This window comes from Petaurus breviceps, unplaced genomic scaffold, assembly GCF_028583685.1.
Source record: "Petaurus breviceps papuanus isolate PSGF00001 unplaced genomic scaffold, PetGlider_PUasm1.0 178, whole genome shotgun sequence".
Taxonomy (NCBI): Eukaryota; Metazoa; Chordata; class Mammalia; order Diprotodontia; family Petauridae; genus Petaurus; species Petaurus breviceps.
In genome coordinates this window covers 23,369,749-23,390,810 of record NW_027185777.1, presented here as the reverse complement: position 1 = coordinate 23,390,810, position 21,062 = coordinate 23,369,749, and the positions used below count along the sequence as shown (strand labels likewise).

General features: G+C 35.7%; 1 protein-coding gene across 11 annotated transcripts in view; it reads left to right on the top strand.

Moving 5' to 3' along the window:
- The window catches only part of ARHGAP12 (Rho GTPase activating protein 12), a 164,180-nt gene that overhangs the window by 131,847 nt on the left and 11,271 nt on the right, over positions 1–21,062 (top strand). For 7 of the 11 annotated variants that reach the window (XM_069086451.1, XM_069086455.1, XM_069086453.1 and 4 more), the window contains 6 exons: positions 3,974–4,055; positions 7,363–7,485; positions 10,444–10,545; positions 12,017–12,115; positions 13,842–13,944; positions 15,737–15,853. In XM_069086451.1, coding sequence (XP_068942552.1) covers positions 3,974–4,055; positions 7,363–7,485; positions 10,444–10,545; positions 12,017–12,115; positions 13,842–13,944; positions 15,737–15,853 — 626 coding nt within the window. The remainder of the gene's footprint in view (positions 1–3,973; positions 4,056–7,362; positions 7,486–10,443; positions 10,546–12,016; positions 12,116–13,841; positions 13,945–15,736; positions 15,854–21,062) is intronic. The other 4 variants (XM_069086458.1, XM_069086457.1, XM_069086456.1 and 1 more) reach the window with 1 other exon arrangement.

Genomic DNA, 21,062 nt, shown 5'->3' with positions numbered 1-21,062 from the left:
CTTGGAACTTCCCTCTTCACAGCCTCCTAGATCCCCTACCTTCTTTCAAAATTCAACTTAAACACTGCCTCCAGGAGACCTCATTCCCCCTTCTCTCAAGCTACTATTGCCTCTTATCAAAAATTACCTTCTATTTGTTTTGTGCATACTTAGATATGTATATATTGTCCTCTCTGAGAGTGTAAGCTTTTCGAGGGTAAAGGCACATAATAAGCACTTAATAAAAACCTGTTTATTTATGATCTAAGGTGTGTTGGATAGTGCAGTTATAACTGACACATCATGGGAGTTGAGGTTGATGAACTTAGTGCTTGATTGTTGAAGTCACCCAGGATGAAGGCAGGGCTTGAGGTGGAGAAGAGGAGCACAGGGAATTCTGTATTGAACAAATGGAGCTTCAGGGTTGGAGCAACAAGGAGCTTGCACAGGGTGACAGTCTCAAAGGACTAGAAGTTACTGAGGTATGTTGACAGAGAAGTGGTCTCAGCATAGTCATAGAGGGAGCAAGAGTGATAGAATGAAAGAGATTTCTGACTGTCAGCTGCTAGGTGGCACCATAGTGCATAGAGTGCCTGGCCTGGAGTCAGGAAGACTCACCTTCCTGAGTTCAAATCTGGCCTCGGATACATGCTAGCCATGTGACTTTGGACAAGTCATTTAGCCTTGTTTGCCTCAGTTCCTCATCTATAAAATGAGCTAGAGAAGAAAATGACAAACCACTCCAGTATCTTTGCCAAGAAAACCCCAAATGGGATCATGAAGAGTCAGAGAAGATTTAAAAATGACTGAAGAATAACTAAATTTCTGACTTAGCCTACTGTGTTTATGAATCACAGTTTGGAATAGAGAATCAGGAATTGGAAGTTTTTTAATCAGAGGGTGGAGGGCATGCCCATTAGGGAGAACCAATGCAAACTAAATCATTATAAGACTCAGGTTCTAATTAAAATTTTAATAATGCTAGTTCTAGTAACAGCTTGCATATTTAGCACTTTAAAATTTATATAACTCTTTACAAACATCTCATTTTGTCCTTATAGCAACCGTAGAAAATAGGTGCTTTTTGTTATCAGCATTTTGCAGATAAGGAAACCGAAGTCAACAAAGATTAAGTGTCTTGTTTAAGATCACACAACTAGGAAGGATCTGTGGCTGTATTTGAACTCAGGTCTTTCTGACTCCAGGCCCAAATGTTCCATTTACTTTACCACCTTGCTGTCTCTTTCTGGTATGAAGGAGCCATTTTTATCTCGTCTTCCAGATGTTTTCCCTCATTTGATTGCAAGGCCAGGATAGTCCCAGACTTTAGTGGCTAAGAGGTTCCTAACGAAAAAGACTGCTGGAGAACCACATGGCTACAGAAGAATTTTGTAGTCTGGGTTATTATTTCTGTTCTGAAACATTTAAATTTATGAGATCACAGATCTGTTGGAGTATTATTTTTGTTTATCTTGGCATGATCTCCATTGATTTTCCTCATTGATCTTTCAGATGAAGTATTTTTGTCTGTTCAGATGAAATATTTGTTCTAGCAAGTCTGAAAAAGTAATTTCATCAGCACTCGCTTATAAATCTCTGGGAGAGAAATCTTTGAGGAAGTATTCTCTTTTCTAAACTCTTAATGCATAAGCTTAATCTTTCAATAATCAAATTTTATATATATCCAGCTTTAAAATTAGGACAGCACCCATCTGAAGTTTGGTGGGACAGAGAAGACAGGGAACTTGCTGAAATTCTGAAAGCAAAGTAGCCAATAAGAATATGGATTAATTACTTAATATTTTTGGAGGGAGGTGTAAAGCCAAGCATGAGCAGATTTCCAGAGGACTGCTGATGTGAATAGCTTCAAGGTTCTGATTACACAGTATAGTGAACTCTATTCAGTAACAAATTAAGGTAAAATATTCACAGAAATCAAAGTACAGCATTCACAATGTTATAACTTAACAACTTATAACTAAAGTGGCCATGTAGTTTTCACCAAAGTGGTCACATAGTTTTAAGCAAAAGATAACATTCATTTAGTAACACAACACAGTCATTTAGTAAGTCCTTAATTCAGTCATACTTAAGGAGGCAAGCTTCCTTAATGGACATAAAGTACAAAAGTCAAAGTTCTCCACCCCTACGTCACAGTCTTAATCTCTTCAATCAGAAAGTCCTCTTTCTTAATTGGAGAAGTCCTTAATTCAACCATCTAAATATAAAGGTCAGAGGTCTCCACCCCTAGGCCACACTAAGTCATGATTTTCTCAGTCTTCATTAAATACCCAAGGAGAGGGCTTTTCTTTTCTTTTCTTTTTTTTTTAAGCAATTGGGGTTAAGAAACTTGCTTAAGGTTACACGGCCAGTTATTTCTGGTTGTGGTGCTAAGTATCTGAGCCCGGATTCGATCCCAGGTCTCCCGACTCTGGGACCAGTGCTCTTACTGCTCCACCTGGCCACCCCAAGAGGTCTTTTCATCTTGACTCGGGGCAGGCTCTTGGCTTCCATGGTTTTTCTTGTGTGGTCCCAGCTCTTGCCCGAATCTATCCATCTGCCAAACTGGGTTCAAAGGCAGACAGCTCTCAGTTCTTTGTCCAGCTTCTTGTGCAGTTCCTGTTCCATATTGAAGCTCACAGTGTCTGGTCGACCTCAGGTCCTTCACAGTTTCTGTTCCTGGGAAGACAAAGCTTAACAAAGCCACAGTAACATTCATGCACACTGCCAAGTATTCTCATCAATTCACTTTCTGCCTGTGAAATCAACATGGACCCAACAGCAAAGTCTGAGGAATCAATACAGATCATCGGTATAGCCCTAGACCTCTGAAAACGTCAGCAAGACCCTCTTCCAGGATTTCTGTAAACATGCAAGAAAATCCTCTTTCAGGGCTTCTGAACCAGCAGCAAGGTCCCAGGGCTTCTGTAACAACAGCACCATTCTCTATCAGCAGACAAATCTGACAAAGTACCAGCGCCACAGCTATGCCTCCTCCCAGTCCACCTCTCTTCTCAATTCTCAATTCAGTTCTCAGTTCTCTTCTCTCCAGCAATAGCAGCCCAGCCTCCAGATGCTCGCTCCCAGCAGTTCTGGCCTCTCTTAGCTTGGGCTTTTCCGTATATATGGTATTAGTTCCTCCCTGTTCTGCTCCTTCCTGTTATGTCAACAAGTCCATCCCACTGGGATACACAAGTTCTGGGTCTTAATACTTGACACAATCATAAACTTGCAACAAGGTGCTAAGTACCTGTTTGATTGCAAATACAAGGGGTAGGGAAGATCTTCAAATTCTCATTACCATTACAGGAGGGAATTTGTTAGTGATAAGAGAACAGTAATAGAATAATTGTCCAATACATATTTATTGATCACCAGTTATGTCTATGATGCTCTGCTATGAGGAGAAGGGAATTAAAAAAGAAAATTTAAGGCATTGTTCCTGCCTACAATGTAGTTAAATGTTTTTTTTTTTTAAGAATACGGATAAGGATTCTTGTCAGCTGTGTTTAATATGTGTCATTTAAATATGAAGGATTTGGTTTTTTATTAGTTTTTATTAGTGATAAAACAATGTCATATCACAAATCTGCTGTATACATTTCTTTCTCACATGGTATACTTCTCCAAATAATCCTGACATCTTTTATTAGTAATCACCTATTTGTGTAATTCAGGATTGTAGATTATGTTAATATAAAAGCATATTGATCATCCAGCGAAATTGCTAAGCAGTCTTTAAAAAAATGAAATAACTGTGATTTAATTGGCATGTCAGGAGTTCTTAAGCTTTTTTGTATGTCATGTACCCCTTTGGCAGTCTGGTGAAACCTTTGGACCCCTTGTCAGAAAAATATTTTAGATGCACAAAATAAAATATATGGGGTAACAAAGGAAATCAACTGTGTTGAAATGTGCTTATCAAAATTTTTTAAGTTCACAGTCTCCATGTTATAAGAACCTTTGCATAAATGGTTATTTTTTATAATTACAGAAAGAACTGGTTATCTTCCTGGGCAGTATTACAAGGTTCATCTTTACTGTTTACCAAAACCCAAGGAAGTAGCACAAGTTGGGTAAGTCTGCCATAGGTCTGGTAATTTTTACCTTTGATTTAAAAGTATATGATATTGTACATAAATTTCAACAGTAATTTGCAAATTTTGATATATATTTCTGTATAATGGAGGAAAGAGGTCTGCATATTTGCTCTATTCTTTAATTAGAAAAATCTGGCTCCCCCTGCATTATAGAAGAACCATATTCCTGACTCAGAACCAGGATTCTAACACTGAAATCAGTTGATACCTTCACAGATACTTTACTCTTAAATTATTAGGCCTTAAGTTTAGGTATATTGGGAGGAAAAGAGTAAAAGGGAGAGACAAATTGTCTCAGCTGAAAGACAAAGAAAATAGCTCATAGCACAGCAAGCTTCAAATGCTGTATATTGAGAGAATGCTGGGCAATAGTCTAATTGTAGCATTAATATATGTTTCTAATGTTGAAAGTCATTTTTGCAGGCCCCTTTGCATGAAAGAATAAGGACATTTCATCATAATTTGAGTAATTCTGAAACCTTTTTTCTCATTGCATTTAAAAAAAATACTACAGAGGCATATCGGTTTGTAATTTTTGCATCATCTCAGACTCCTCACTCTCTGCTATCTATTTAGTTTCCCAGTATTTTCAGTTTTACCTTTATAACATCTTTATGCCCTGTCTCCTGGCCCTCATCACTTATCACATAAATTATTTCAGGAGCCTCCTCAGTTGTTCAGTACAGCTACCAAAGTAACTGCGTTATTGCTGTTTAGGAGGCTTCATGGTCTCCTTGGTGTGTCTAGGAGACAATGCAATCCTCTCTTTTTGCTTTGTGAAGCCCTTCACCAAGACTGGTTCCACTCTACCTTACCAGTTTCGTGTCATATTGCTGCCCTTTGTTCATTCTACATTTTATCCAAACTCTAACCTATCTCCCTTCTCTGGGCCTTTCATACACTCAGCCCCATCACTGGATCATTCATTTATTCATTTATGCATGCATGAATGTGCAAGTCACTGTGCTATGTGCTAAACAGACAAAGACAGAAACAAATCAAGTCCTTGCTCTCTATAAATTAATAGTTAAGTCCCAAGTTGCTTTACAAACATAAAGTTTGATTACCTTGGCCAGGGTCACATAGTTATATGTGTCATGGGTGAAATTTGAACCCAGGCTTTTTGATTCGCTTTCTGTCACTGCCAGACTGCCTTTACCATGCACATGAATAAGTGCTTGTTGTATTGAATTAACTTTTAAAATAACTTTAATTATAAAAATTATTATTAACAATTATTCATGAATCATTAAAGAGTTTTTCTTGAAGCCTTTGTTTTTATAGTTTAAATGTATTTGAAATGCCTACCTTTCCAACATGAACATTTCATCAATTTTTTATCTTATTCAGTTACCTAATTATTTCTCTCAGTGGCTAAGTTTCTTTAAAGTTAATGGGAATTTGTGACTTTGAAGGGATTCTTAGATTACGTGAAGAAACAAATCTAGTTTGTAGCATTTACAACAAATTTTAGTTGTCTATATTCATAATAGTCTCATATGAGCATTGCTCTCCACCAGGTTCTATATATGGCAAATTAGCCCTCAGATTCTAGTATAGCATAATCTTAATATCAGTATGACCTGATTAGAAACACAAACTTACTGAATGTCCCTTAATTCTTGTTCCATACTCTGATCTGATCTCTGTACAACCAATACAATGAAATAATTCCCATTGATTTGGTTTTCAAGATAAATAGATGTTGAGGAGAGTTAAAATTAAATAATTATGCCTTAATGCATTTTTATTTTTTATTTGAAACATATGATACTTTTTTTTTGCTTATGTTATTGTGTTTCTAGAGAATTACACAACTCTAAACATCTACTTCTTGTTCAGTTGATAGTTGGAATTGAATGGAAGATTTTGGAGGAATGGAAATTGTGTAGAAAATAAAGTAATTGTTATGTCAGTGGATAGTTGGAAAGAGAAATTTAAAGAAAAATATTGAAAAATAAAATTTTAAAGATTGAATTTTTAAAGTCCTGAAGAAGGATTCCTGGGATAGGTTTAGGTTACTAGGTGATGAGGTCACTGTCTCTCAATTTATCATGATTTACTTATAGTCTGAAAGACTGGAAAGTGCTTCTGGAAATGTAGTAGAGAACTCAGTGAGCTGAAGCACTTTTATATGTGTAGACTCAGATATCATTTTAAACTTATTAAGATGCCTTCAAAAATTAAATATAAATTTCCATGTTATCATGATAATTAAAAATATACAGTGTAAATCACTGCTTAAAGTTAGGCTATTAAAAACATTACAGTGGAAAATAGTGCATAGAGTCTCACAGTATGTGGAAGGTATAGGAAGCTGTTGGATGTAGTCGAGTCACGTTTAGGGTGAAACTGAAAATCTTAGAATGATTTCCCTTTGCCATTTAAAACATCTATTATATATTTAGAGAAAGTTAGATTGGGGAAAATTGTATTCCAAGTTTTGGTATTATTACGCTCTTATGGATCATCTTTGCCACTCTTTTCAAAAGTATAAGTATTGAGGGTTAGTAGAATTAGGTTTGTAGGGCAGCTTAATTAAAATCAATTCAATGAACATTTATTATGTTCAAGGTACTGGGGATACAAAGACAAGAATAAAAAAATAGTCCTTTATGTCAGGGACCTTATATTCTACAGAACAAGATTTGGAAGATTATAACTTTGTCTTCTTAGCTAATCTCTGATTAGATTTGTAGAATTTGATTATAATAGAGCATGGATGTTATACTTACACAAGATTTGATCTTCTAATCTCCAGCAGATTGAATCCATCCATTTTCTCCTTTAGAGAAACAGTTCTTGGGCAGTAAAAATGGGCTTATCCACATGAGACATTCATTTTTAGTTTTATAAAATCATTGTGTAAAGTGACTTGTTATATAGCCAGATGCCAGCTATTTTAAATTTAAATATTCCAGCACCATTTAAAAAAGTTCCATCTCAAATTTCTACTTATGTAAAGTTGACTTTAAATTCTGTACAAGTATTAATTTTTAATGATCATCCATTTCTTTGAATAGATTTTTGTATCTTATGCATCCTATGAAGTGCTGTCTTGTGAATGTATATAGAGGCAAATTAAGAAAAAAACAAATCTTGTGGTGTCCCCTGCCTTCTGGATGTGAAAGATGAGCTCCAAAGTTCAGTTGTGTGGGTGTCATGTGTCTGCTGTAGAATCATGCTTTGTCCTGTCAAGGGCCATGGGGGTTTCCTCTCTCATGTGTCATCGTGCTGTTATGCATCGTTATGACATCATCCCTCTCTCCCTTTTCCCATCAAGTCATTCTGCCCACGGGGCTCAATTCCGGAGCTCCTACTCTCGCTGCTTTCTTCTTGGAAAGATTCTGTGAGCCGTCGGCCTGCTGTCACCTCTATAAACTCTGACCCCGTTTCAGCTGTCACTGTATGTGTTCTGTTGCATGCCATGTGCCACGCACAACAATGCTCTTTTCTTTGACATGAATTCATGGGAATAAATGCAGCAATGAAATGGAGGCAATATGATGTTGTGAAAAGATTGGGGACCCAGAAACCTGGGTGTTTAGTCCCAGCTCTGTCAGTAACTTGCCATGTACATGACCATGGCTGAGTCACCTAACTAATATAAATCTGCTGTCTAATATACCAGATGAGGACTAGATGATTTCCAAGGTTTCTTCCCCTGCAAATTTGGTCTTTCTGCCATTCTGTGAAAAAAGGGGATGGGGAGTCCCTGGGACCAGATGCGAAAAATTAACAAGGAATTTTTAAGCAGATTGAATCTTTCTGGCATTCCATTTCATGTCATTTTATTCATAATTTTGTTGCAGAAATGTTTCTATTTAGATGTGGCAGTTATTTCTAATCCTAATTTATAAATTAACAGTTTTGATTCCCCAAAAGTGAATTTTTGGGAAATTTATAAATAATTTTGGTGTTTTTGTCATGTATCTATTAATTCTCTTCTCAGTTCTACTTTGAAATATATACTCTAGTGATATGAATAGAAATAGCCTAGCAAGGAGGCCTGGCCTAGTGGTTCAAGAGAAGGCGTGCTGGACCTGGAACCAGAAGACCCGAGTTTGACTGTTGAGTATGCTACTTACCTCTGGGAGTTAGGGAAAGGGAAGGGAACACAGATTTATTAAGGACCTACTTTGTGTCAGGCATTGTGTTAAGCCCTTTGCAGATACTATTTCACTTAATGTCTCTGGGCCTTGATTACCTCATCTCTAAGATAAGAGCTGGACTAAATGACCTTTATTTAGTCTTTTCTAGTTCTAGATCTGTGATCCAAATAATCTGTTTGTTGAATATACAGAATTAGAATCTCTGTTGGGAGAGACTGTTTCTGAATAGGAATTCTCTACAACATCTGCAAAGGATCCCTTGAGTAGAATATGGGTACAATTTTGGAAGAATTTTACGAATCATTTTATTTTGTTGTTGTTGCTGCTGTGGAATTTAGTTCTAATAAGGAGTACACATGTAGGTTTCACATCCCAGTCTCCTGGGCTGGAGATGAGATGGACTTGAGGTCCGAAGAGGAACCCAAGCTCTTGGTTGTGAACTAACCAGTGAGCAGGAGGACTGTGATCCCAGCAGGGAAAAAGCAGAATGACTTGCCTGGACCTTGCCATAACCTTCTGGACCGTTTTGTGTTCAGGTGTTTTGTTTCAGTGGGTGGTTAGAAAGCTGCTGGGAGGTATTTCTCTGGAGGGTGCTTCAGAATTTTGGTGGTATGTAAGAGTGAGCTGAAGGGTCTTGATGGAACAGAGAATTTGTGATGCCCAAAATCTTAACTTTAAGAGAATGAGAGAGAACAAGAAAAATTTTAGAAGGTTGGGTCATTTGTTGTAGCCGCATCAACAAAGTCTATTATTAAGGTAATTGAGAAAGATGGTTGTGATAGGTAGTAGTTTGTTTACTTTTGAGCCAACCACAGTTCTTTTGGTTCATTTGTACCATGATATTTATGGAGAAAGCAGCACGGAAAAGACTGGTTATCTTTTCAAAAACATTGAATGTTATATATGTGTTATTTTTGGTGATTTGAGAGAACTCTACAGTGAGTGATTCTATTTGGGCAAAAGGATTTGTGGATGAATAGTCGGAGAAATTCTGCAGTTAAGCCCTAGGACCTGAATTGAATGCAATCATTTTAATGAATTTTGATGGTGGACATTTGGCGCTGGTCATATCATACCAATGCAGATAGTCTGTCTATTTTGAGTAGTCTTGTTCATATATAGCAATTTCTGTCAGGATAAAGCATTAGGTTTTAGAAATTAGTCATTTAGTTCCACAGACTACATATGAAATTGTTAATGCACCTGCTACAGTTATTAGTGTAAAATGTGTGATTGAAGAAGTAAAGATACATTTATATGGCTCCATTTCATAAGACTCTTCTTTGATCTTTATAACTGATGAATGAGTCCATTTTAGTTTCCTTATATCCTTTGGCAGTAGAAACTTGCAGAAAGTTGTACAAGGATACTGACAACACATCTAACGCATTGTAAAATAAATGACTGTCAGCTTGTACTAAAAGATGAACAAAAACTGGCATCTAGAATATTCATGTCTGACTTAATAGTCGTATTTATGAATGAATTTGTATAATTGCATGCTTCCTAAGTTGTCATAAAAGAAGCATGGATCTCTAACCCAAACCACCCGTGTGAATTAATTCAGATTCAGGGTCTGAATAATTACATGTAGGGTAATAATTTTATTATAAATTGTTTTAGCATCAGTAATATATTTTTTTTAAAGAAACAATAATTGCCTTACCATTATTTGGATTATCATCATGACCTTCAAGAGTTTGGATTAATCTAGTGAAAATTTAGGGAATTTCTTTTTTAGAAAAACAAAGTTTCAGTGTGTCTGGAAAAATGCCCTTGCCAGTATAGAAAACCTTAGAGAATTTTTCGAAGTAGTGGAAGAGGAGAATTTGTAATTTAATTAAGGCTTTCTGGAATGACCAGTTTCAAAAATAATAAATATATTGACTTAATTCTGGAATTGTTTTAAAGTTTTAATATAGGAGAACATTTATGTATTTCATTTTTAATGTATTGTTTTTTGTTGATAAGTTTTTTAGACTAATGCTTTTTCCAGCTTTCCTAGAACTAATTTGATCTTGTTTTTTATATCTCAGTTTGGTTTTGACCATCTTACTCAGAGATTTATAGTACTAACAAGTAAAACCTATAACTAGGAACAGTACTTTTCAGTGATTTCCAGTCTTAAAAGAAATGATATTTCTTATGCTTCCTTGTTTATTAATAGTATTGGGAACTTGAAAGAAAACCTGATGGAAAAAGGTAAATGAGCTACTGCATAAAAGTTGTGTTTTTCTTTTTCTAAATTGAAGTTTGGGAGTAATCAGTCTAAGCCAGAGTTCACTGTGGACCTAAAAGGGGCAACGATTGAATTGGCTTCAAAGGAGAAGTCCAGCAAAAAGAATGTATATGAGGTAATTTAATGTTTTCTAAGTACAGTTTACCTCCTTGGTTATAGACCTGTCTTTTTTAAAAGTTACTTGGAAAATGATAGTGTTCTAGTCTTCTTTTTAATGTTGTTTTCCTGTGTGAATGTTTTATTTTGAGCAGTACTCCAATTTTTTAAGAACTTATGGTGTCAAAATCTTGGACTTACATAAATTGTTGATTCATTCTTTATTGAGACCCCTTCTGTGGGAGACTTATACCACTACCACCCTTTTATGGTCCTATTCCTCACCCCACCAATAACAGAAACAATAACAAAAACCTAACAGTAAACAAAGGAATGCTCCAGTATGGTTAACCAAGACTTGGATACCTATTATTTGATGCTGTTCTATAAAGAGATAATTGGAGAGAATGATCTGAATATTGACCCCCATCCACTCCAGGAGAAATGGTGTCACTGTCAGCATTACTTCTGAAAGGTCAGGATTGCACCCAGTGAGAAATGTGGAATTTAGCATCTACAAATTTTCCCTTCAGACTTTCTAAGGAAGAACATAGTACTAAATTATTAATGTGGCATTGATTCTTATTTCTTCAGCTTCTTACTAAATATAGTATCTTATTTTAGATCTGAATTACTCAATTTAGTAGCCTTTCTACAAGTTATTTGATATTTTACTGTGTTCTGTTGTATGTAATAATTCATTAAGACAGTCACAAGATCTTGATCCATTTTTAAAAGAAAAGGATAATTATTTAGGCTTTCTAAATCCTTTCTAAATTTTCAACACATTAGTGTGTCATAGACTATTATTTCTTTACAAATTCACATGCGTTATTTCTCATTCTTTTTTTTTTTTTTTAAGCAATAGGGGTTAAGTAACTTGCTCAAGGTTACACGGCCAGTTATTTCTGGGTGTGGTGCTGAGTATCTGAGCCCGGATTTGATCCAGGTCTTCTCAACACTGGAGCCGGTGCTCTTACTCGCTGTGCTACCTGGCCGCCCCGATTATTTCTCATTCTTAAAACAAAGACATGCTGACATTATATGTAGCCTAATATTGTGTTCCTAAACAAATATCTTGGTATATATGCAAAAAAAAGATTGAATACTTAATTCTCAAACTTGTATCATTACCCCAGGTTTTATAGAATGAACAGTGTCAATATATTAGCAGACATGATTGTCAGAACTATAAAATAACATAGCAGGGCATAAATTTCTACAAAAAGAAACTTTATGTAGAATACCTTAATCTTTAAAAATAAATTAATATAGTTCTTCTAGCCTTTTAAAAATCCATAGTTCTTATCTTTTAATTTTCTTAGATAACATCAGTTAATCAACAAATATTAAACACCTGTCGTGCTGGAGAAACACTGGGGAAAGAGACAAAAATGGAGGTGCTTAACATAAAAGCATGAGTTGTTTTTAAAAACTGTTTTACATATTTTACAAATACTAATTTAGCTGTACATGCCTTCTCTCTCAAGCTAAAAACACGTCAAGGAACTGAACTGTTAATTCAGTGTGACAATGACACTCTTATGAATGATTGGATTAAAGTTCTTAATTGCACCATCAGTAATCAGGTACGTATTTCATTTATGCAAGTTATAACTTAAAAATTGATTTACTCTCCTCTCTAGCATCCCTTTGCCACTCTTTACTCCTCAGTGCACGTAGATTCTATGTCTGCTGTAACTGGACAATATTTTTATATTGTGAATATTTTGCTAAAGAAAGGTGTGAGAACATTTGCCATTTAGTTCAGGAGTTCCCAGAGACCAGAGAATGTATTATCATTCTCATCAATGTTCTAAATACATTTACATGGTCACTCATAACCAAAGAAGTAGTTGACTATAGCATTGAAGTAATGTGCAGAAGGACTGTGGATAGATGGTGGTGTGCTATGATCCCCTGCAAACGCTCACTCCATCAAACTTTAGAGAAGTGAACTCTACTTGGCCATAGAGGGAATCAGCTAGAGACCCTCATTCAGCCCAGAATCCACGAAGGGACCCTAAGAGTTCTGTAGAGATCCTGCAATAGACAAGCTGCTGAAGCAGATTGAGAGCCAGGTAGAGAGGCTGAAGTACAGGCAGCTGCCCCTGGAGCCTTCCAGGTAGCCCCATCGTTCCTTTATCTGAGCTCCAAGATGGCCAGGCCCACCAAGCTTGAGCCATGCCCAAGTTTTGTGGCTATAGGAGAGTGAATGTGGAATGTTCTAGGCAGATCTAGTAAAACACTCTCTGCCCTGTGCAAGCTAGGCCCAAGCTTTCCTCGAATCCATGCCTACTTAAAAAGAGAGAGAGAGATTAATAAAATTGAAAGCTCAAATCATTGAATTGATACATAAAACTAGGATCTGGTTTTTTAAAAATTAAATTACACTAATAGTTAAACAGAAAACTAGCCTTAAAAAAGAGAGAAAGAAAACGAGACTTCTTATCAAAAATGAAAAAAAATTACAAAAATTGAAGAGAAAGTGAAGGAAATTATCAAATTACTTTGACCAATTGTAGGCTAACAAAACTGATAACTTAGAGGAAATAGATAAATATTTACAAAAGTATTAACAAAAGAAGAGACACTGTTTAAATAACCCTGTATAAGAAGGGAAAAAAAGCTAGAACAAGTCATTGAGCTTTCTAAGAAGATGGATTTACAAGTGAATTCTATTAAACATTGAAAGAACTACTAAGACTAATGTATGAATTATTTACAGTGATTTAAAAAAAATAAAAAGATAGCACCCTTCCAATCTCTTTCATGATAAAAATATGGTCTTGAAGACTATGATGCTCCTGAAGGGGCCACTGGTTCCAAGAGAGACATATGAGGGGTGTTCTAGTCTGCTTCTGCTACTAACTTGTACTTTGACCTTGGGCAAAAAAAAGTCATCTTTTTTTTTACCCTGTGAGCCTCCATTGTCTCATGTGGAAAATAAGAGGAATCAACTAGATAAATTGTAGGTCCTTTCCAACTAACATTGTGTGACATCCTCCCTGTTTGTGTCATAGTTGGACACTGTTGTTCAATTACATATGGCCATATAGAAATAAATCAGTGCAAACCTCTCACTAGAACTTGATCCATAACTGTCCTGCTGATGGTAGACATACATTTATGAAAAAAAATAACACTAAATGTTATTTAGAATAGGAAAAACAATTTTTGAAGATCCATGCATAGAGCCAATAATTGTTTTTAACTAATGGTTTGCAGAAAAGTCAGTTGTTTCTCATTTAGAGTTGCAAAATAATTTAGTTCTAAATTTAATCAACATGTAAATGGGAAATTTCTAATCAATAGGCCACAGAATGTGATGAAGCAGTTGAAGAAGAGGTACCAGATTCCCCAGGAGTGGAAAAACATGACAAAGAGAAGGATCATAAGGACTCCAAGAAACTACGTTGTAAGCTCATTTGTCTTTGTTCATTCTTTTGAGCTCATCACCTAAGTAGTTATATCCCTAACTACTAAAAAAAACCTTAGTTTTTAAATCAAATGAGCATTGCTCTGTGGGGCTGCTGGGTAACACCATAGTGTATAGAGTTATGGTCCAGGAATCAGGAAGACTTGTCTTCCTGAGTTCCAATCTGGCCTCAGATATAGCTGTGTGGCCTTGGGCAAGTCACTTCACCCAGTTTGCCTCAGTTCCTCATCTATAAAATGAGCTAGGCTCTGCCAAGAAAACCCCAAATGGGGTCACTAAGAGTTGAACACAACTGATATGACTGAATTTAATAATGCTCTATGTTTTCTTCTCCGACTTAAAAAAAATATGCTGCGTATTCTCCAATTGTATAAAAAACTGTAAAGCAAATTATCTTGAATATATTAGCCCTCTTTTTTCCTTAATTTTCCATAAATTTTTTCCAAATCACTTCATTTGAATCATCTCAACCCATTTTTGTCATTGTTATTGAATTGTCTCCAGATTAAACAATTTTTTTTTCCTTTTGTGCCATGACTTTACTATAATATAACTTTGGGTCAGTCTTCAGCCATCCAAGGTTTACTAGTGTAACCGGAGAACCTAGTTGGAAGTTCAACTCACCCATGAAGTAGTTCAGAGAATGGAGATTTAGGGCGTCGTTTTATAACTGTGATTTGATACAGTAGAAGGAAGTATTGAGGTGCTTTTATATTTTGATACTATTTAGGTGACCAAACTTTAATCACTTAAAAATACTTGAGTAATGTTTGGGATTCAGTATAATTTTAGCCAACACTCATTTATTCCCACTCAGTAGTCACAATGGGCCTGGGTTCTTATAGGATCTGGAAAACCAGATGTGGAAGGTACCTTCCCTATTACCAGTTACTTTAGTATTGCATCCTTTAGGACCTTCCTCTACTGTTTTTTCAGAATCCAAAGATCACAGACAGGGTAAAGGTTATGTAAGACCATTGGCAGTGACCTAGAAATATTGACTTCTGGCCTTGCTCATTTTGAATTTGACCTATCTCCTTTAACCTAAGCTGGGTTGTTTGTTTTTTTTTTTAACTTTTAAAGTTAATTAAGTGATTAGAAAATATTGTCTAGTGTATGTTAGATACATATTCTACATTGAATTTGTTACTTACACCATGAATATCTAGTAATATACACAGGATGATTTGTTTTTGCAAGTTGTTGCTAACCTACCAGGGATTACTTTTGATATGCTCTCAACTTTCTCAGTTATGGGCATACACAGTCACTCATCTTCAGGAATTTTTCTTAAAAAATTTTTTTCTCTCGTAACTGTCATTAAAATTCAGATGTGCAAGTAATGTGATTAAAAATATCAGTGATGAATGAAATGATTCTTAAGCTTTTCCAAGTTGTCCTATTCTCCATGAAGATACTTAGTTTGTTTAAAATACCAATAACTGTCTGAGTGAAACAAGACTACTAGTTTGGTGAGGATGAGAAAAGCAATTTTTGCCCTTCCTACAAGCACTGACACAGAAACAAAAAGTACCACGCACAAGACAATGTTCACAAATACATTTAATTTTGGGCTAATCCTGACAGTTGACTTTTAAATTTCAGGTTAGAAGATATGTTTTATGTGCATCACACTAAATTGTGTTAGATTAAGTGAGTGTGGCTTATTAACTATCTATAAGGTTATCATTCATACTGCAAACTGAATTATCTAGTTTGTTGAGGAAAAAAGTTAATATATTATTAAACACTGATGTTTGTTCCCTTTAAGCAATGAAAATTTTGAGTATAGATTCTTCAGAGCAGAAGAAAACGAAAAAAAATCTGAAGAAGTTTCTTACTAGACGACCTACTTTGCAAGCTGTACGTGAAAAAGGTTATATTAAAGGTATGTAGAAGAAGGGAGTTTCTCAGTGTGCTGACCTCAGAGCTAATACATCTGAAGTAAAAAATGGAAATGAATCAGTGAAAATGCCTTTTTAAAAATTATTTTTGTAAACATCAGCCTTGTATCTTTTTAAAAATATGTAACATAGTACAATAATTATTTTGTTATAAAATAGTTACAAATCTGGTCCATGTTTGTATCCCATCCACACTTTCTTGTTTTCTTCTGTGCACTTTGTTTTTCCTTCTCTGCATTCTTAAAAAAAGTTTTCTTCTACATCTGTTAGGACTCTTTAAATACCATTCTCTCCTGTGTTACTCCCCTAACTGGAAGCCCTCTCTTTTAGGTCTACGGTGAAGCAAAACAAATCAGCACTTGGCCAGGTGCATGTCTCATTTGTGCCTTTGTCCTAGTCCATTGTTGCCTCTCTGCCAAGGGGTGGGAGCCCTGGCAATGTGAAAAGTCCTGACTGATCCCAGTCCTCCTGACAGACAGCTGGGCACAGGATGTAAGAGGGCGCAGGGCACACATACCTAGGGCCCCCTTCAAGGCCTTAAATGAATGCCATCTCTGGTATCTGGTGACTGTACAGGGACTCCAGGAGATAGGGGTGAGGAAGAGGCTCATTGGGGGCCATCCAGGGGACAGAGCCAGCTCCCACCTCTTGGCAAAATACAGCAGGAGGAACTCCTTTCAATATTTACCAAGAAAAGAGGGTAGAGACAAAGTGCACTCCTGCTGTGCTTCACTAGGAGACTAAGGCAGAAATGAGGGATGACTGCAGAAGGAAGGCCTACTCTTACCTTCACCTTCACTTACTGGGGAGGTATGTAAAAGTTGGGGGGGTGGTGAATCAGAACCCAGCCATCCTTTTCAGAATTTCAACAACATAGCAACAGTGGCATCAAAACCTCATTCAAAAGAGTGGGACAGAATCTAGAAAACAAAGGCTGGAGAGGCCAGTAAAGATAAAAAAGACTGAATATGGTGAAGAAATGCCGTGGGTTGGGAAGCCCAAGAGGTGAATTCTGAACAAGAGAATAACTCCACGTAAGAAGCAGGAGAGCCTTAGGAAAAGAACAGCTTAGTCAGATGGACTGAGAGGGAATGAGAGAATGAAATGAATTGAAGTCAAAAATCTTGAGGATAAAGGGGAGAGAAAATAAAGAGCTTAGAATGGAAGACAAAATGCAAACAAAGTAGTCTACTTCCTGCCAAAAATGGAATGGAGAGTCAGGGACTCAGTGATCCAGTGAGACAGTATGGATGAAAATAAAACCAAAGGACTGAAGCACTAGAACTTGGGAGGTGTCATCTAGTATAAAAGAAAAGCTGACCCAGGAATCAGGTCAAGGGAGCTACTTTAAGAATAGTCGGCCTCCCAGAAAATCGTGACCAAACAAAAACCTGGATGCCATATTTAAGAAATCATAAAAGAAAACTGCCATCTGTTAGTACCTGAGGGCAAAGTGAAAACTGAAGGAATCCACCAGCCACCTCTTGAAAGAATCCCCAAATTGAGGAATGTCCTAGCCAAAATTCCAAAGCTTCCAAGTCAAAGAAAAAGAAATGCAAGCCACCAAAAGGAGAGATCATGCAGTTGTGCTCAGAAATGTTCAAAACTATCAGAAAATGTTGAAATGTGACATACCAAAAGGAGAGAGATGGGTTTGATCATTAGTCTTTTGAAGTCATGAGTTCTGAGATTTTTCATTGTCATGCCCCTTGACATGATTATTATATAAATTAATTTACTGGTTCTGCTAATTTCACTCTGTATCAATTCATACAAGTCTTTCCATAGCTCTTGAATTTGTCATTCTTTTTTTATGGTACCATAATTCATTATATTTATATGCCAAGGTTTATTCAGCTGTTCCGTAATTTAAGGGCACCTATTTTGTGTCTAGATTTTCAAAAGCAACAACAAAAAGTGCTGTTTGTGTGTGTTGTGTTTACCCTCTGTCTTTGACTTCCTTGAGGTATATGCCTAATTGGTCAGTAATCATAATAACTAGCATTTATATAGCACTTTAAGATTTGTAAAGTGCTTTGCATGTTATTTCATTTGATCAGAGGTTATATACTGTTTAGTGACTTAGGGTATTTCCAAATGTCACAATTAATTTTATTCTTAGTTTTATCAGATTTTTGTTTTCACTGTTGTGATTATCAACTGCTATGCGTCATTAAAACTGCCTTTTTTGTCTCACATGTAAAAATAGTTTTTCAGTTGAAATGGTGAACCAGTAATAAATACTAAACTAAGTTATTAAAAAGCGTACAATAAATGAGGCATCTAGATCTAATATAATAGGTCATTTTAAAAAAATCTTTATAGAATAAGACAGGCATTTCTTTAACAGAACAATAAAAAATGATTGCATATGAAACTGTCTGCTATGTACAGCTTGCTGTTCCTTTCAAATATACAACAAAATTATCATGTAATTTTTTTCCCCTTACCCTGACCTAGTGATGGCTACCATTAGACATAATTAGGTGTGTGTATACCTGTCTATATATGTAAAATTATTCTGTATATATTTCTGTTTATCACTTTTTTCTTTGGGTACAGATAGCATCTTTCTTCATATGTCCTTTATAAGTTAATTTAGGTATTTATAATAGTCAAAATAACTTATTTGTCCGAAGTCATTCTTAAAACAGTATTGTTGTCACTGTATACAGTGTCGTCTTCGTTCTCATTTTGTTCTTCATTATTTCACTCAAGTCTTTCCATGTTTTTCTAAAATCGTTGAACTTGTTGTTTCCTGTAGCATAATAGTATACCATCACAATCATATACCACAACTTGTTTAGCCATTCCCCAATTGATGGGTATTCCTGCAATTTCTAGTGCTTTGTCACCACAAAAAGATCTGCTATAAACATTTTAGAACAGATAGGTTCTTTTCCTTTTTCCCTAATTATCTTTGGAAACAGACCAAGTAGTGGTATTGCTGGATCAAACGGGCAGTTTAATAACGTTCTGGGCATAATTCCAGATTGCTCTCCAAAATGGTTAGATTAGTTCACAATTCCACCAGCAGTGAATTAGTGTCCCAGTTTTTCCACATCCTCTTCTGTCATTTTAGCCAATCTGGTAGGTGTAAAATGATATCTCAGGGTTGTTTTAATTTGAATTTCTCTAATCAATAATAATTTAGAGCAATCGTATGACTGTAAATTGTTTTGATTTCTCCTCTGGAAAATTGCCTGTTTGTAACTTTGACCATTTGTGGAATGACTTATATTCTTATAGTTTTGACTTGTATTCTTATAGTTTTGACAGTCCTTCATATATTTAGACCTTTCTCTGATGAACTGTCTATAAAATTTTTTCCTCAATTTTCTGATCTTGGCTTCATTTGTTTTATTTGCACAAAACCTTTTTAATTTAATGTAAATGATAGGTCTTATTAAAAAAATGAAAATTTTAGTTCTGAGGTATTTAGGTGTTTGGAAAGCACTTGAACAAAAAGGTTCACTAGGAAATAAGAGCCCACATTTATAAAATATTTTAAGGTTTATAAATGCTTTCTTCACAGCATCCTAATGAGCTGTTTAGTGTAGATATTATAACATTTAACATATAAGAGAAATGAGACCTTAACTGACTTGCCTAGCATTCCCCATACAGTAAAATTTTAAACTAGGACATATACCCAAATCTCTTCTGTTTCGAAGTCCAGTCTGATTCTGAGTCCAGTGTTGTTTCCACTAAACTATTGGATTTTGATGTTTGAGAATGGAAATCAAATTTCCTGTTTTAAGGATAAATTATATTCTTGAAAATTTGCCTTTAATTTTTGCTTTTTATAGATTTTGTTCTAATTATTAGTAAATTTACATCATCTCATTTAGCAGGTGTTACCTTATTTATCTAAATTTCTAATTTAGCTAAATTCTTAATTCAGTAAGGTTATCAAAACACTGGCACACATGCTTTGATGCCAATACCTACTTATACAAACTTGTATTTCATGTAGTTGTGATTTTGGATTTTGAGGGTATATAGATTTCCTAAGCTTATTTAATGAGTATTTGAAAACAACAGTTTCTTATCATTAATGAAGTCATTTTTTTAATATACCAGTTTTTTTAAGCACCTTATATCAATAAAAATGAAACTGATTTAACTCCTTTTAAACTAACACTAACTGTTATTACTATACCTGTTTTGTTCAGTTGAGTGTGTAGTTCTATCTCATCTGCAGATAAAGAGAATTAGGCATGACATTTTTCAGCTGTGTTTATGGCTATGAAACTAAATTATAAAGTTATGTGCAGCACCAAAGCAGGAGAAGGAATAAGAACCCAGTAATTCCTCTGTAGCCCACCTGAAAAATTAGTCGTTGTAAAATAAGATTTCACTAGAGAAAGAATAGCTGGGCTTTGAAAGTGCTCAGCAAATGCATGTTGGCCAAACCAAATCTCTTTTAATACTTGAGGCAGGCGCGACAGAATTTGACTTCCCTAGTCCTCTAATAGCCCCTGTCTTTTCATGTATATAAGGATCTGATTTTGCTTTTTTAGAATTTTATAACTGTAAATACTATCCTTCACTCTGAGAAAGATTAATGAAAAAATATTATTTACTATAAAATGTACACATGGATATATTAATTTTCCTACATAGCTCTGTTAATAAGTAAGGTCTTTATCCCCTTGGTAGGATCCTTTTGTAGGAAAAGTTTATTCCCACTTTCCTATGGAATTTTAGTTAGCATTTCATATGTAGAATCCCAAGGAGATGGGGAAAGACATAAGCACAGCAACATAACACAAGTCCTTTGGAGAACAGTTCAAAGCCACCTGGCACTTGCCAAATAATTTCCTTATTTCTTTCACTCCCCAAAAAGGGTCTGTCTTTTCTCAGTAATAACCCTATAAATAAAGTGTCTTTCTGGGCCCAGACATCATAGATCAGACCTTCAAAATCCCTTTTGTTAGCCAACCTCTAATAATCCAGGGAACATTCCACTTTTCATATCTTCATCCCTATCCACCAATTTCTGTGCCCAAAAGTCCCCCAGTATAGCTCTTGAAACAGAGATGGCATGTAGCACCTTGTTCTCAATCCATCACCAACCTAGGAACTCTGTGCCGGAGAGAGTATAATGTGTGTGGGAAAGCTTAGGAAGCATCTGTGGTGCAGCCATAATATTGCCCCAACCAGGATACAGACTTGGAGGCACAAACTAGC